This window comes from Aedes albopictus, chromosome 2, assembly GCF_035046485.1.
Source record: "Aedes albopictus strain Foshan chromosome 2, AalbF5, whole genome shotgun sequence".
Classification (NCBI taxonomy): Eukaryota; Metazoa; Arthropoda; class Insecta; order Diptera; family Culicidae; genus Aedes; species Aedes albopictus.
The window spans coordinates 157,212,113-157,230,030 of NC_085137.1; the positions used below are offsets into that span (position 1 = coordinate 157,212,113).

The 17,918-nt window shown below is 41.0% G+C and overlaps 1 protein-coding gene across 1 annotated transcript; it reads right to left on the reverse strand.

The window, feature by feature from the left end:
• Positions 1-7,614: 7,614 nt before the first annotated feature.
• On the reverse strand, positions 7,615-9,720 carry LOC109414339 (uncharacterized). Its single transcript, XM_019688156.3, has one exon. It carries the CDS (start codon positions 9,073-9,075, stop codon positions 7,732-7,734), a length of 1,344 nt encoding a protein of 447 aa, XP_019543701.3. The 5' UTR covers positions 9,076-9,720; the 3' UTR covers positions 7,615-7,731.
• Positions 9,721-17,918: the final 8,198 nt, after the last annotated feature.

Genomic DNA, 17,918 nt, shown 5'->3' on the forward strand with positions numbered 1-17,918 from the left:
AAGATCTTGTAGAGATGCATTTTTCTCTATGCAACTTCAAACTTCAGGTAGGATGACACTGAATGATGACGGAAATGGAATTTGCTGGAATTTATACTTTGTTGATCAATGAGAGTCAATATTTACTCAAATGCCATTAATATATTTATGACAACCTATATCAACAGTTTTCGTTAGCTTGTACAGGTGTATAATAATGTTTGGGGGAGAAAGTGTATGTTCACATATATTTATTTTGAACTGTCCACAGTACAAAATTGTCGCGAGAAGTATGGTAATCTTGCAATGGTAATAATGGCGCTGTTTTTATACTACGCACATAGATTCATTTTTGGCCATCTCAGGCACCCCCTCCCCCTCGTAGACTGCCGTTCATATAAAACTTTGATTGGTATGGCTCGTATACTTTGGAAAACCCCCCTCCTTTCTACCAGTCTACGTAGTTTATGGACAGCTTTTTTGTGCGGTCCTATATGTATGGGAAAAGCTTGAATCATGACTATCGTTTTGAGTTTCAGGGACTTAATTTCGTGACAAATTTAACCGACATTGCGTATTTAGAAGTTTTTTCTTTCAAAGTTCCGAAAAAGTCCAGTTTCCAACAAGGAACCCATGAAGCACTTATTTGGTGCAAATACTGTAAAGGTTTTAGGTGAATCTTACGTAATAATGGAACCTGATACTCTGAAAAACTGTACACATGGATTGCTCGGATGGATGAACTTGCCAAGGACAGCGATTCACGAAAAGAAGTGAATGGTTGTTCCGGACGGTTAAAGTCTCTATAACAGGGGTGCTCAAATCGTGCATTGAGGTGCACTTGATGCACCGTAAAGCCTTGATAAGTGCACCGCGATTTAAAAAAAAATGCTGCCTTTACTTCAAAATTCCTCTGTTTAATGGAAAATCAATTGAATAAATAAGAAAAAGGAAGCCCGACGGTGTTGAATTATTAGAAGAGGCTCCAGGGGACGAGAGAAAATAATTACACATGATTCAAGACGGATTTAAAAGAGAATTCAAAGTGACCAAATATCCGAAAATTCTTATTAAAAATTTGGTCCATTTGTTGTAATTGAAAAAGATTAAATAATGATAATCAATTTTCCTCAAGCAGCGCAACGAATCCATTAATCCATGTTTTGTTGCAGCGAACTCAATATGCAAATCATTTTAGAACATTTTCGCCGTACAAAATTGTGAAAAGAAGAACTGTAAACACCATACCTGTCAGTGAGCTGTCTCCTCTCTGTCTGTCAGCTAAAAACGTGTTTATGAATTCAAGTTTATCATGTTAGTAATATGCCGTTGTTCTAAAAGTACAACTTTTAAGGATTTTGCATGCATTTTTTCACAGATTTCTCCAGAAATCCTGGAATCGTCCTGGAAAAAAGTCTATCAAAAACCGTACTAGTAATGATACAGGGGTCAACGCAGGAATTCAGCCAGGTTCTCTTTATTAATCTACCAAAAAATTAACACTAATGTGGTACAAGTTTCAAAATAAGTCTGCTCACAATTCTGCCCAGCATTCAGAAGAATCTTGTCCGAAAATTTCTAGAAATATTCCCTGCACGAAAATATTCTAAGTCGAACAACTGAGTCACTTGTACTACGCTAAGTAATGAAAACAAAAGTGAATGCATCTAAGCGCTTGTAATTAGAAGGCACGAAATGTTGCTAATTGACAAATTGAGAGATGAAATTTGCAGTGAAAAGAATTGTCAGCCAAAAGAGGCACAAAACAAGCAACAAAGAAGGCGCCACGATTACTCTTTATCCCTGTTGGTAACAGATAATGACATGATCTCGAAATTTTTTGTTGCAGACAAAACGGAAGCTGAATTTGTTGCGTACTTTTCAACTCGAGAATAATCAATAATTACTAACCCAAAGTCGAAACTGTTTGATGATAGAGCTTCACCAGAGCTGCAGTGTATACCGACTCGAAGTTACCGTTCGAAAATCGCAATGCAAGGCTTAAACATCTCTAAACTCGTGGTGTACGATGTTTATCCTAATATTTTCAAGTTGAGACAAACTTATGTCGCATAGGGTGGATTGTCGCAACAAATACAGATTGCGACATTACCATTATTGTTGCGCGATTGTTGAATTTTGATTCACTGGAAATTTGTGAAAAAAATCGCGTTCTGGTGGGATTCGAACCCACGTCTCCGTATTCGCTAGACCGGTGCTTTAACGTTCTGCGGAATAGAAAGCCTCCGAAGCCGCACTGTGAGAGTGTTCTAATCACAAACTCATCTCTCTTTTCGGCTTAGATGCCAATCCACAACACACTCCTCCCACTAACTACAAGTGAGAGCGAATTATTTTTATGAAGCCGAGACTTACTCTCGTACTCCGCATACCTAGCCACCAGGCAGTTTGTTCTGCTGGTGTCTAATTAGTATGCGTCGAGAGCTCGGCGCGGTCGGCCGCTCAGCCGACCGAACTGCGCCATGTGACGCAACAAAGGCACTATAGGATATCAGGCGGACAAAAATCAGAAAAGTGACTTCCACCAATGCTTGTTCTGTAATTTTCTATCAATAATAAACATATAAACTAAGAGAAATTTAGAATTTCAAGTTTCTAGCTGATGTAGTTACAAAGATATTGAGTATCAAAGTTTTTTTTTTATCTGTATTAACGAGATTTTTAGCCCTGGGCTAGTTCATCTCGGGACCCACGCTTTACTTCCCTTCCGAAGGAAGAACTCACATTTTGCGAGTTTGTCGGGAGTGGGATTCGATCCCAGGTCCTCGGCGTGATAGTCAAGTGTTCTAACCATCACAAAGGTCCGCTCTGCAGTATCAAAGTTGAATAAAGCAAAAAAAAAATGTAATTTTCGCAAAAAAAACAACACATAATTTCAAATCGATATTTTTAATTAATATCATCGTTATCTATTGGTTTCAAAACATCATTGATAAGGTAATGAAGCAAGCTTTCCAACAAACAGTTGCGTTTGTGAAATAGTTGAACAATTGTAAGAAAAAAAAGGTACAAGAAGAAGAAGAAGAAGAAGAAGAAGTTGAAAAAGGCATGGGACTAAAATTTTGTTAATCGGCATCTTTTTTTTCCCAAACATTCCCAGGCTCAAAATCAGTTTATGGTCAAGCTTTAGGTCTACACTAATGATCTTGGGAGATTCAGCGTTTTTTACGCACGGGACCGCCTGGGCGCACCTTTGAGATTAAACGACGATTCTCAAACATTCTAAGCAAATTCCATTGGAATTCATTTTGGAATGTAGCTACTCATTCTAAGTACAAAAAAAAACAAAATAAAAATATAAAAAAAATTAAACAAATTCAAACTTTATATATATTATCAGTTATTTGACCATATTGAAAATACGCCCTTTTCAAAACTTGGTCGTGATGTTTAAAAATGTTCATAAACAATATATTTTAAACGAACCAACTACATAATTCCAACAAATCCTCGAAAATATGACGAAAATATTTTTGTCCGCCTGCTTGTATGGGAATCCCCCATAGTGAAAGAGTACAATGAAACATATTGCACATTTTACTGGCACTTTACCAGATTTGCTGGCATGTCTGAAACATACTGGAAAAACTTGTAATTAGAAGGCACTTGCTAATTATCATTGTACTTGCCACACAATGTACGAATTCATGCAATGCATGCCTGCCATGGCAGGCAAAGAAAGCCCTTCAATTTATAACTGTGGAAGTGCTCGAAGAACACTTAGTTGAAGCGAGGCAGTCCAAGTCCCAGTGGGGATGTAGAGCCACAAAGAAGAAGAAGAAGAATAAGAAAACTAGCCTGTTGGAGATCATGGAATGTTGAAACATAGATTGGTTAACGTCAAATGGACGAACATGAGGTTTGAAGTTGAAAAAATCATTTCGCATTTTTGCCTGTCGCATACTGTAATTGATGAACGGTTCACTGCGGTAGTCGAAATTTCAAATTATTTGCAACAAATTTGTCAGGTTTTCAATTTCAAATTTCATGGGAATTTCAGGAGGGTTTCGAAGGGATTCGCGACGGTCCCAGGGGTCTGCCAAGAGGAACTTCAAGGTGTTTTAAGGCTTCTCAGAGGATTTTAGGAGGGGTTTAGAGGGATTTAGGGAGGTTTAAAACAGTTTCAAGGGGATTCAAAAGAGGTTTTTTTTTATCTCTTTATTCAGGTTGCAGAGGTTTTATGGCATTTTAGGTGATTTCGGGGGGTTGGTGGTTTTGGAAATCTCGAAACATCCCGAAACGTCTTTCTCAAATTATCCCATGAGTGCTCTGAAACCACATGTAACTCCCTGAGACGGCACGGTAAAGTCTGAGTAATTCACACAATACAGATCCCATTGAGGTTACTAGCCACTGCCCAGCGAATAAAACCGAGTTCGTGATTGGAAACTCGGTACATGGAACTGCTGATCTCCCAACTTCATTGGGAGCACCCGTATACTTGTCGATCTAATGAAGGACTGCGGGTTCGGCATCGTAGGAGATGTGTTGAACAGGATTTATAGTGCAAACGTCAGAGATAATCATACCATCTGCCAGAGTTACAGCAACACACGTGAGCTGGAAACAGCTTTTATAGTGATGAGCGAGATGCAGAGACACGTGATCGTTTGGTGGCCGATCGACGGAAGCATGCGCTGGATGAGGGTCAAGGGCCGATTCTTCAACTTCAGCATAATAAACGTTCACAGCCCTCACTCTGGAAGCACTGATGATGACAAAGATGAATTTTACACGCAGTTCGAACATGAGTACGATCGCTGCCCAAGTCACGACGTCAAGATTATCATAGGAGACATAAACGCTCAATTAGCCCAGGAAGAAGAATTCAGATCGACGATTGGAAAATTCAGCGCCCACCAGCTGACGAATGAAAACGGCCTACGACTCATTGATTTCGTCGCCTCCAAAAATATGGCTATACGTATCACCTTTTTCCAACACAGCCTCCCACCTGGAAAACACGACAGCAGACGGAATTGTAAGTCGACCACGTCCTGAATAACGATCAGCACATCTCCGACATTATCGGTGTCAGGACCTATCGTGGCGCTAACATTGACTCCGACCACTATCTGGCGATGGTCAAACTGCGCCAGAAACTTTCCGTCATCAGTAATGTACGGTGCGGGTGTCCTCACCGTTGTATCGTAACCTTGAGCGACTGAAACAACCGAATTTCGCCTCAGCATACGCGTAGAATCTCGAGGCAGCGTTGTCAGAAAAGGAAGAGCTCGATGTGGCCCCTCTAAAGTACTTCTTCAGAACAGTAAAAGCAGCCATCAACGACGCAGCAGAGAGCACCATCGGGTACGTGGAACGGAATCGACCGAACGAAAGGTTCGACGAAGAGTGCAGAACGGTTTTGGAGGAGAAGAACGCAGCGAGGGCGGTAATGCTGCAGCAAGGGATTCGACAGAACGTGGAACGTTACAAACAGAAGCGGAAACAGCAAACCCGTCTCTTTCGGCAGAAAAAGCGCCGCCTGGAAGAAGCGGAGTGTGAAGAAATGGAACTGCTTTGCCGTTCCCAAGAAACACGGAAGTTCTATCAGAAGCTCAACGCATCCCACAACGGCTTCGTGCCGCGAGCCGAAATATGCAGGGATGAAGACGGAGGCTTCTTGACGGACGGACGTGAGGTGATCGAAAGGTGGAAGCAGCACTTCGATCAGCACCTGAACGGCGGTGAGAACGTAGGCAACGGAGGAAACGACGACGGCAGTGCAGCGGAGGACGGAAATAAACCAACTCCCACGCTGAGGGAAGTTAAGGATGCCATTCACCAGCTCAAAACCAACAAAGCAGCTGGTAAGGATGGTATCGCAGCTGAACTCATCAAGATGGGCCTAGAAAAGTGTGCCACCTGTCTGCATCGGCTGATAGTCAGGATCTGGGTAACCGAACAGCTACCGGAGGAGTGGAAGGAAGGGGTGATCTGCCCCATTCACAAGAAAGGCAACCATTTGGAATGTGAGAACTTCAGGGCGATCACTATTTTGAATGCTGCCTACAAAGTGCTATCCCAGATTATCTTCCGTCGTCTGTCACCTCAAACGAATGAGCTCGTGAGAAGTTATCAACCGGCTTCATCGACGGCCGATAGACAATGGACCAGATCTTTACGGCAAATTCTCAAGAAATGTCGTGAATACAAGGTCCCAATGCATCACTTGTTCATCGAATTCAAAGCGGCATATGACAGTATCGACCGCGCAAAGCCATGGAGAATCATGAACGAAAACGGCTCTCCCGGGAAGCAGACTGGACTGATTAAAGCAACGATGAACGGTGTGCAAAACTGCGTAAGGGTTTCAGGTGAACTATACAGTTCATTCGAATCTCGCCGGGGACTGAGACAAGGTGACGGACTCTCATGCCTACTCTTCAACATCGCTCTGGAAGGTGTGATGCGACGAGCCGGGCTCAACAGCCGGGGAACGATTTTCACAAAATTTGGTCAATTTGTGTGCTTTACGAACGACATGGACATTATCGCCAAAACATTAGGAACGGTGGCAGAGCTGTACATCCGCCTGAAACGCGAAGCAGCAAAGGTCGGACTGGTGGTGAATGCCTCAAAAACAAAGTACACGCTGGTAGGCGGAACCGAACAGGATCGGATCCGTCTGGGTAGTAATGTGACGATAGACGGGGATACTTTCGAGGTGGTGGAGGAATTCGTCTACCTCGGATCCTTACTGACGGCTGACAACAACGTGAGCCGTGAAATTCGGAGGCGCATCATCAGCGGAAGTCGGGCCTACTAAGGGCTCCAGATGAAACTGCGGTCGAAAAAGATTCACCCACGCACCAAATGCACCATGTACAAAACGCTAATAAGACCGGTGATCCTCTACGGGCACGAGACATGGACCATGCTCGAGGAGGACCTACAAGCACTCGGAGTTTTCGAGCGACGCGTGCTAAGAACGATCTTCGACGGTGTGCAGGAGAACGGTGTGTGGCGGAGAAGCATGAACCATGAGCTTGCTGCACTTTACGGCGAACCCAGCATCTAGAAGCTGGCCAAAGCTGGAAGGATACGGTGGGCAGGGCATGTTGCAAGAATGCCGGACAACAACCCTGCAAAGTTGATGTTCGCGAAAGATCCGGTTGGCACAAGAAGGCGTGGAGCGCAAAGAGTACGATGGGCGGATTAGAGCGTGTTCTGGCTATAACATTGAGTATGTGTATTTTTGGTGTAATATACTGATGTTTGCACATACATAAATCAAACAATGTTATGAGATAGCTATCACAGATTAATATTTCGAGGACATGTTTAAAATCAACCTTGTTTGTTGTTATATCTCTCCAGACCCAATTACTACACAGATTCAAAAAGAAAAACGATATTCGGTTTAAAGAGCGGCCGGTGATCAATCCAATTCTAGCAACAGGTACATATTTACCTGATTTGCTTCATAAGCTGTGCACTACCTTCTGAAATGTACCTTCTATCCACCAAGAATCAAAGTTCATAAGGTTCAATTACAAAACATCCGAGCTTAACCAAGGCGAACACTTCATTGTAGAAGTCCATTCGAAGTAAAATTGTAACATGTCAGCAAAAAAAGATCTATCGACCACTTTTGGGTTTATTTCCAAAGCAAAACTCGCTTTATTTATTTCCTTCACAAATGACAATAAATTAAACCGCAGGTGTTGTCCACTTGTGGACGGGATGGAACATGGATGGGTGATGAAGGAGGTAATGGGGAAAAGGGGGCTAGCGCTGCGCATAGTCTTCGCTCTCCGTGGTGGCGGCGCTTGGTTTTGGTTGCGGAGTCGGCACCGCCGCTGCCGTCGTTGTCAGAGTCGGCGCACTGGTGGTAGTAGTTGGCTCGGTGATTACCCTTCCGCTACCCACGGGTTCGTCGCCGGAAGTTTCCCTTGGGTTTGAGGTCTCCTCATTACCAGCCGCTGGACGAGGAGTGTGGCTGTCGGCGCTCTGTGGGCTCTTGTCTGGGACGGCCGGTACCGTGGGGACATGCTGAGTGGTCGTCGTGGAGGTTGTGGTCGCTGGAAATGCCGAGATGATCGGATGATGGGCAGGCTCTTGGTTGTCTTCGCTTACGGGAGCGGCGAAGGACGGGGCGGGCTCCATTGACTTGTACGTTGGCTGGTAGGGCTGGTGGTAAGCCGGAGGGGCTGCTAACTGTGGTGCCGGCTTCGGTTGATGGTAGTATGGGTGCTGACCTGGTTTGTGGTACAGGGGTTGATGAACTGGCTGCTCCGGTTGTGGTTGAACTGTGTGGTGGTGGTACAGAGGCTTCGGTTGTGGAAGGTATTGTGCGGCTGGAGGAGTGTGGACTGGTGGAGTGTACACTGGTTGGCTATGATGGGCTGGTGGACTATAGCTTGGTGGTGTATACTTCGGTGGCGTGTAGACGGGAGCCGTGTATGGTGGTGGAGGTGCATTATAGGCTGGTTGTTCATGGTATGCTGGCTCAGGGACGTGAGGAGCTGGAGTTGGATGATGCCCGCCAGGATGTGCCGAACATGGAACTCTGGTTACTGTAGGCGTACACGAAATCAGCAATTGTTGGCCACATTGAGGTTTGACGGGGGCTGGCTTATGATATGGGACCGCTGATGGCGGCGATGAGTATGGTGCCGGGGGTGATGGGTAAGGATGCATTGATTCGTATACGGGAGCTGACCTATGATCCTTCTTACGACCTCGTACTGCCGCCGCAGAGTTTGGCAGCCTTGAAACGATATCCTTTTTCAATGTTCTGTGAGGACTTTTCTCATACACTTGGTATTTGGATCGGCTTTTCTTATCCGAGTAGCTGGGCTTCCGCATCTTCACTCCATAATCACGATCTTCCCTTCGCTTGTAAGACTTCGAGTAACCATAGGATGGCTCGTTCACACTGGCTCTCATCTTGCGCTCAATTCGAGGCGCAATGTCTTCATCCGTTTCCTCCATACTTATTTCACCATAGTCATCTTCATATGAGTCTTCTTCCACGTATCTTCCTCGCTTACTCTTAGATCTTCGATACTCAGGAATGTATCCTTCACAAATCACCAAGCAAACGACAATCACCACCAAAAGAGTCTTCATTATTTCCTCAACTTCTCACTTGGTCAACACTAAACTGATCGATCCTCAACCAAGATAATTGCTTTTAAGCAGTTCATTCAATCCCAACAGTGTCCAGTCCATTCACAATTTTCTTGCAATTCCCCAAAACCCCAAACACTTGGATCTAGATTCTAATCTAGGTCGACAAAACTTCTCACACATCCAACAGTTTCCCGCAAAGATCAACAAGACCTTGGATTTTTCTGGCACAGTTCTAAACCAGATCACGATCCGTTCGTTTGTCCGCCCTTTCGAGTGCGCGTCTCAATTCAAACTCCAATGCAGGGCTTCAATTCCTCGAACGGGACCCGCGCCGCGTTGAGCTGGTTTTGGTTCGAGCTCAAAGTGCTACAAACACAGGAGGAAAAAATCGAAGCCAAGCACAGTGAACTGCTCGCTGCAGTATTTTGCCAATGATGCAACTTTGTCACCCGGTGCGGTGTTGGTGGGCCAGTTGAAAATTTGAGACATCCACTCTTCGAATGACTCTGTAAATCCGTGGGAATTCAATACTGTTTTTCCTGTTTTGGACTAATGTATGTACTTTGCAGAAAACAGTCGCGTGCTAGACAAACGTGGTTCTGGGGTCTCAATGTTTATCAGCAAAGCGGGCCAGGATGATGTTACAAAAAGTAGAGAAGTCTGTAATCAGATCTATGGTTTCCGACTACATGCCAATGTTTTGTCTTAACCGGTTCATCAAGTTTCAAAACTGTTGTAGAAGTATTCTAGAGATATAAAATTCAGTCAGCTTGCGTCATGTGGCCTAACTTTTGACCCAGAAGTTTCAAATTACGTACATGTAGGCAAGGTGTTTTGTGTGCCTAATTGCTTTTGGATGCGCTTCAAGTTGAATTGAAATTGTATCCGCTTGCTTTTGCTAGTACAATAATGAAAATGGTGTTTCCTGATTACAAGTTTAAATTATCACCATTATTGATGCTCAGTCGAATACCAACTTTGATTTCATTCATTGATAAATGATGAATCGAATATTTTAGCAACAATTATAACGAAGCAATTTTTCTTTTGGCCTTCCCTGATGAAGGCGCATGTGAGGTTTCAGGGGATTTCGAAGGGTCTCAGGTGCGTTACATGGGGTTCGACCGAAGGAGTTTTAAGGGATTTTGAAGGTATTTCAGGAAGCTCCAGAAGATTTCTGGAGGGTTTCAGAGGCGTTATGCAGGTGTTTTCGGGAGGGGGGGGGGGTGGTGTGGGGTGCTTTAAAGCGTTTACAGAAGGGATTCAAGACATTCTAGATCTTGTTCCAGACTGATTACGCTTGTATATCCAATGACCTATACTCAAGAGAGCTCTTAGAGATTCTTAAACACACATTGAACTAATTACTTAGCACATAGTTGCATGAGGCTGTGCAAGCATGACTTTCATTCAATCATTTAAGCTTAAAAGTTGTATGGGTAGTAGGCTATGAATGAGATAGGACATAAATAAACGTCTCTTTTACTTTTACTTTTGATTAATTTACTACATGAAGCTACTTTTACCTCCATGATTGACGAGTATCCTATTGAAAAAAAAAATCATCAGAACTCGTTGAAGGATAGCTATTACACTTGTTTACAAAATAAAACGAAAGTCGTGAACTTCTGTCTACCACCAACATTTTTGAAGTTCAATTTAGCACTGATTTCGAAACCGTGCTTCAAAAAAATTTAAGTAGAGCGGTTTTTGAGTTTTAGCTCAATATCGAGTTTTACAGCTTTTAAAAATACGGAATTTACTAAAACTCAAATGTCTTACGTTTTGTTCAATCAATTTCAAATCTTTTTCCATTAATTAAAAGCTGAATACAATACCATTCGATCATCTGATTGCAGGTTTTGCGCAGATTGATGAAGTTCAAGATATTGGCGAGTTTTAGGGACGATCTCCTTAAATTTAAGCCAAGTTTCCAAAAATATATGAAGAAATGATTTTTTTTCAACAAGAAAAAAACAATCCAAAAATTATTTCTCAACGTTCATTTGTCATATCATGTGTAGGCGAGTTACAGTAAAAAATTCAGCTCAATCAGAGCATTGATTACGGAGAATGAGATGTGTGAAGTGAGCGACGTTACTTAAAAATATCACAAACATCGATTTCAAATTATCAACCTTGTATAGAAAGTCGAAAAACATTCCGCTCTACTGTATTTTTTTTCCTTAGCGTTTTCGAATTCAGGACATGATTCTATACCAAAAATGATCATCACCATACCGAGTTCAAAAATGCTGTAAACGAGTGTTATTGGAGGCGCAGTATCATAACGTCCGAGGCCATAATGTCCCAGGACTTTATGGCGCATTTTTTCGGGGCATAACGTCCGAACATGCAGATACGCCACGAAGTCCAAGGAAAGAAGGCACATAGGATATTATGACGCATCCAATCTTTTGGACGTTATTTCGCAAAAAAACGCGACTTAACGACCGGGACAGTATGGCCTCGGACGTTGTGATCCGGCCCCGTTATTGGATTATATGAATTTGTGTTGGGAGCTATGTGAAGTTGACGTGGCATTATGATTCCGATGTTCCATAGCCATGCGCTCTATTAGACAGTTGCATTTTATTAGGAGCCAGACACACAAAACTTACCGTTCAAGAAAATACTGTGTCGTTAGGTATTCTAAACCTCCAGTGATCTTGCTGTTGTGTTTTGTACAACATGTTGAAAAAATCTCGCTTTTTGTTTCAGCATTAGCATGGCGCTGGTGGTGGTGGCCAACCGCGTAAGTTACGGAAGATTAATTTCATCTATTTATTTTGCTCACATTCCTACACCAAAAACAAGCACAATAAAAATTATTGAAGTTGGAAGCAATTACGTTTAAATCAAAAGTAATAATTGAATTCCACTATCATGTGTTTTAATCCATTTGTTACAATATAATATAGATCCTTGAGGAATGATTAGTAAAAAAATATGTGCATTCGCTTTATTGAGCATGGTGCAAATTAGGGAAGTTACATTGCATTTACATGTAAAGGCAAATGATCGAAATACTTTTCATACAACCAGTTGTTTTGAAATGGGAGATAATATAAATAAGACTTATATGTATTTACTTATTCAAGTAAGCGGCGTTTTGTCTATTCATTTGAATATTAAAAGTATCTACACAAATCTGATTTACAAGTCCCCACAGTTCATTCATTTATTCTAGCATTGTTGGCTTTCGTAAAGTTAAAAATAATCCAGAACATGTGCGTTTGTTCACTAACGGTTGAGATTGGTAATCTTGCAAATGAAAGGATCATGAATTAGCCTCCGCTACAGATATGGTCTGGTTCTCAGATGTACTACTGTGTAAAAAAATATCGTAAAAATAATACGATAATTGTTGCTCATGTTGGTGAGAGGTGGGAAAAACGGCTCACTTCAGTGATCGGATCCGAACCGTATCCATCACATTAGTGAACCGGATCTTTGAGCAGATCAGCGGCTCAGTTATGGATGGAATGAATGATCAAGCTTAAGGGCGACGGGACGGTCGGGGAAATATCCGCCATTGCTCTGTTGCTACTAAGATGGTAATCTCAGATTCTACTTCATATTTTGCAACAAAAACCTATCACTGTGTATGCTCACTTGCAGTGCATATGCTGATTGTTTTTCAGCATCTTCAGTGCGATAGAACTCGAGATTACCATCTTCAAAATCGCGAGGCAAATTGTTAGAAAGAGAGGCAAGATAGGAAAAATAACACGGCGTCCCGTTTCACCTTAACCGAACCAAATGGGATTTCTTGCTTCCAATTTATTCTCTCACACACAGCAAGCGACACTCATTCTCTTGATCTGCTTTGAAATACCCGCATTATCTCTCTCCCAGCGTCAGTACTACACAACATACTGGATACTGCTGAAGAACCGAACGAAGGGATGATAATGTGTGAGTTCGTGTTGTTCGGATCAGATTTCTGCGGACTGCGGGTACTGCTCTCCCGCTTGAGCTGAGAGCGAGAGATCGTGTGCGTTGTTTGCGGCTGCCGATCAGGGGGAGGATACTGGACCACCGCTGTTGGTTGTGTGTGCTTGGCGTGTTTCGTAGAGCTGTGTTTTGGGAATGAACCAGAGCAAAACAATGAGAAAATATCGTTTCTTTTAGGTTCTTTCGCACAAAAGCATGTAAACTAGTGATCCGGTTCTCTCTGTAAAAGATCCACGGTTCACTCACTCACTTTGCGGATACGAATCTTTTGAACGGGTCCGGATCTGATTGCCCATCTCTACTACTAACTAGAAATGAAAAGGTTGTGAGGATCATGATTCATAGAAAAAAAAAATACATATTAAAAGCATTTTTATTGTGAATTGAAATAGCGCTACTAGCAATACCATCTGCTTTTCAATTCCTGCTAGAAGTTAAAAAAATACTACAGCTATTCTGGTCTATTTTCCCATAGAAAAACAAATCATAGAAGATAAAAAGGAATCTTGTCTGGTTCTGTAGAACGAATTTAGGAAATTTGTGAAAACTCGCCCCATTTCTAAAAGGAAATGAGGAAAAAATCTGGTGAACAATGAATGTAAAGGGAACACTATAAGTGCTTCCGGTCAACATCTTAAACAAAGGGATTTATAAACCCTGGTCGGTTCCTGTAAAAGGAATTTACAATGATTGGAAAATTCGGTCCATTTCTATGATGAAATGAAGGAATAGCACAATCCTTCAGTTCCGCTTTTGGTTGATCAGTATAGAGTAAAGGGAACATTGATTCAGGTCTACTTCTTCGTATGAAACGAAGGGGATTTGTAAATCCCGGTCCGTTTCTGTACAAGGAACGAAGATTGTTGAAATTCGATCCATTCTACCCAGGTAACCACTAAGCATTTGAATAAGCCGTGTATCAGCCCGTATTATGCATTTACACTGCTTGCTGCCCTACATAAGCTGTTCGAATGCATAACTGCCTTGAGTTAGCATAAGCTGTGCTGTTAAAAAGCTTTTGGCTTTAATAAGCATTTCAACTGCTTAAAGTGTTTTCACTTGGGAGCAATCAGAATGCTTTTCAACTGCTCTTTAAATGCTAGGAGCAAAAAGGTTGGGAGATATGTTACGCATTTGGCAACACATATTGTCTCTCTCTTACAGAGCCTATGCTTCTGTTTACAAATTTGTACATCTTATTTGTTCCTTCATTTTCCCCTACTCATCCAAATGCACCAAAGAAAACATTACTGCAACTGGATTGGATTGGGAACTTGTCGATAAAAAATCACCAATTATTTATCATTTCGTCGGAAAATGTGCCGAATAGGTGGATGCTTTGATGGATCATAGGATTGTATGAAAGAGGGAAGAAAGAATCATATTTCACAGATATTTGAAAGAAGGGATCGTAATGCTCTACGCTCTACCATAATGAAATATCTCAATGAAAACAAGTTTTGGATGTTGAATCTGAAGTTGTTATCGAATCATTCTTTATATTGGCGATTGAATCAACGCACGCCACCGGAACAGCTTTAGCATCGTGGATCAGGAGCAACAGAATCAGAAGCAGATATGATTCATCAATCTCCGGATCGTGAGTTCAAACCTACATCACTACAAAAATCAGCAAAAAAGTACCACCTACCACCGGCTGGAATATAGAAGGACGATGAAGCGGGGAAACAGGCTGAGAGAACGAGAATCAGACGTCAATCTATTTTTGTTTTTTTTTTTGCTCGACGAGGCGTTACGCTTTTTTGACATTTAGTCACGACGTTCCTGAAGGGATAGCACTAAGACAGCCCGTTATTTTGCCAAAACCTGCTGTGAGGTAGCACTATAGGCGCATATACGGCTAATTAGCATTAAACGCCTTGTCGTAAAGGCTACTATAATGCTGAAGGAATGCTATTTTAAATGCTTTCTGGTTACTTGGGTATGTATAGAATAAAGGAATAAAACAGATCGTCCGGTCCGCTCCTTGGTAAAAAGGAGAGAGTGAAGGGAATACTGATTCCGGTCTACTTCTCCATATGAAATGAAGAGGAAAATGTTCCTGGTCCATTTCTGAAAAAAAAAAACGCAGGGGGATCGTTGGAATTCGGCCCGGCTAAAGAATGAATCGAAGGAATAAAACGAATCATCCGGCCCGTTTCTTGAAAAGTATCTTTAAATAAATAACATTGAGCAGACGATTATTGAAAAGCTTGTGTCATATTTATTTATTTATTTATTTATCCCCCATCATTCATCTGACAACAGTGTCTACATGAATAAAACTTAAATTAAAATTACATTAACGCATTTGAAATTAACAAACGTTGCTTGAAACAAACTAACAGAAAAATCAAGCTATCGTGTGTTTGATGATTAAACCAACAACACATTACACGAATTGGTTCATTCTGACCATAATTGGTGCGTCCTAAATGTAATCTAATAAAATTAGAGCGTCTTAAGCTACGAGATGTTACATTGATATTGATCTTGGAAAGAATGTTAGGTGCATCTATACTACCGACAAGCACTTTTTGCACAAATAATACTCTCTCCAGCTGACGCCACCTGGAAAGTGTGTCCATTCCGAGAAATCGGCAGCGATTCTGATATGGGGGTAATTCTATAGGATCACGACAGGGAAGAAACCTCAACGCGTAACGAATGAAACGAGATTAGACGGTTTCTATTCTCGATATCCAGGTGCCAGTATACGGACTCACAGCCGCATACTCAAGAACGTATCGCACCAGCGAGTAGTACAACGCACGTAGACAGTATGGATCTCTGAATTCCTTGGAGATCCTGAAGATAAATCCCAGATTTCGATTCGCCTTTGCAATAATCATGGAATAGTGCTCTCTAAACGAGAGTTTCGAGTCCAAGTGAACTCCAAGATCCTTTACCACCAAAACTCTTTTCAGCTGTTCACCAGGTTCACCACCAATGTTGTAACTCCAATTGATTGGATCTTTTTTGTGCGTGAAGGAGATTACCGAGCATTTACTCGTACTGATCGTCAATTCATTGATCCCACACCATTCAGCGAACACGTTGACGAGTCTTTGAAGCTCCCGACAATCCTAAGTCGAGTTCACGATCAGGTAAATTTTCAGATCATACGCATATAATAGCTGACATCCTCGAGGCAGTACAGCATACACATCGTTGAAAAACTAAGAAAAAAGAAGTGGGCCAAGGTTGCTGCCTTGGCAAACACCAGAGGGATTTGAGAAGTATCTGGACTGAGCTGTTCCAATTTTGACACACAGACGACGATCTACTAAATAGAGAAAACAACACTATATTGATTATGAAAATGAATCAATACTTATATCAATGGATTTAGCAAACCAGTAGTCTACTATAATATTCAAATTATTAATTCGGCTCATGTGACTCTTGAATATATTATAACAGTTAAAATTCATAGTCTAATTTCAGCCATCTATTGAACAGAAGTTGACGAAAACAAGAAGAATTATTCATGATAATAATCAATTTATTTGGGAAAAATAGGGAATATATGATAGTGTCTAAGTATAATGACAAAAATGAATATATATATATATATATATATATATATATATATATATATATATATATATATATATATATATATATATATATATATATATATATATATATATATATATATATATATATATATATATATATATATATATATATATATATATATATATATATATATATATATATATATATATATATATATATATATATATATATTGGTGTTCAAATATTCATCAATACCTCTTTTAACCAGGTTCAAGAACTCTCATCTTCATCTTTAGCGAGCCTCATAGCAGGATAAATATGATGTCGAATACTCCAAAGAATCAACAATCCCGTGAGATAACCTTCTGGAACTTAGTCAACCATATTGAAAAGAGAATTGCATAAAAACAATATCTGTAGATACATACATTATTATGATCAGAATGAAAACATGTAATTTTTAATTAATTTAAATTTCATTAAAGATCAGGAGAGATGTAGTAGGCTATGAATGAGATAGAACATAAATAAACGTCATTTATGTATAAGAATCCAAAGCTACCTGCTGGGTAGTGGCTACGGTTAGGGTAGCTCAGATCAATCTTCAGCATAAAAGAACAGCAACAATCAATGTTTGCAGACTTATGCAAAATGGTTCAGCCCAAGTGGCCGATTTTACTGGCCTTCGACCATCTTCTGCGGACTAATCGACCGAAACGTCCGGACAGTCTGGCAAATAAGTTTTTAATTATTTCTCGCCGAAAACCAATCGATGAACTACCGCACATCAAATCGCGGCGATTAAAACAATAATAACATCAAACGGGTTTATTGTTTACCCAACGTTTTGGCACTTAGGGATGGTGCCTTCATCAGGGGGAACTGTAATTTAGTTAGTTGGTTATATGTGTCTTAACTAGTTTTGTTTCACTTACAATAATGTTCTCGTTTTGTCTCTAGTGTTTCGGCTAACTTTAACAGTCCTGATTTTAGTTTTTTGGTACATGCTGTGGGGTAGATTTTGTTTTTGCCTGATTAGTTATTTTGAATTTTACATGTCCGTCTTCAAACTAAATTAATCAATTCTTACACTGGGTAACACTTCGTGAACCTACGTGGACTTTTTACTAATGGCGCAAATCTTCTTGTTATTAATTAGTCTATTTTTAAATGGTGGTCTTGGTGCCCTATCTGCATATTGTCATTCTTCTGTGGTCCGCGATTTCTTACTAGATTTGTCACGTCTATAGATGTTCTTGATGTCGTGCAACAGACCAGCATATGTCGTGTTGAGTCCATCAGTATCTGCACGTTTGTTCACTGTTTGATCTGTGTTAGTGATGTGACACATTTCAAGGAAT

Bases quoted from the DNA above. Each gene is read 5' to 3' on its own strand.
- LOC109414339 (XM_019688156.3), bottom strand. From the start codon at position 9,075: ATGAAGACTCTTTTGGTGGTGATTGTCGTTTGCTTGGTGATTTGTGAA.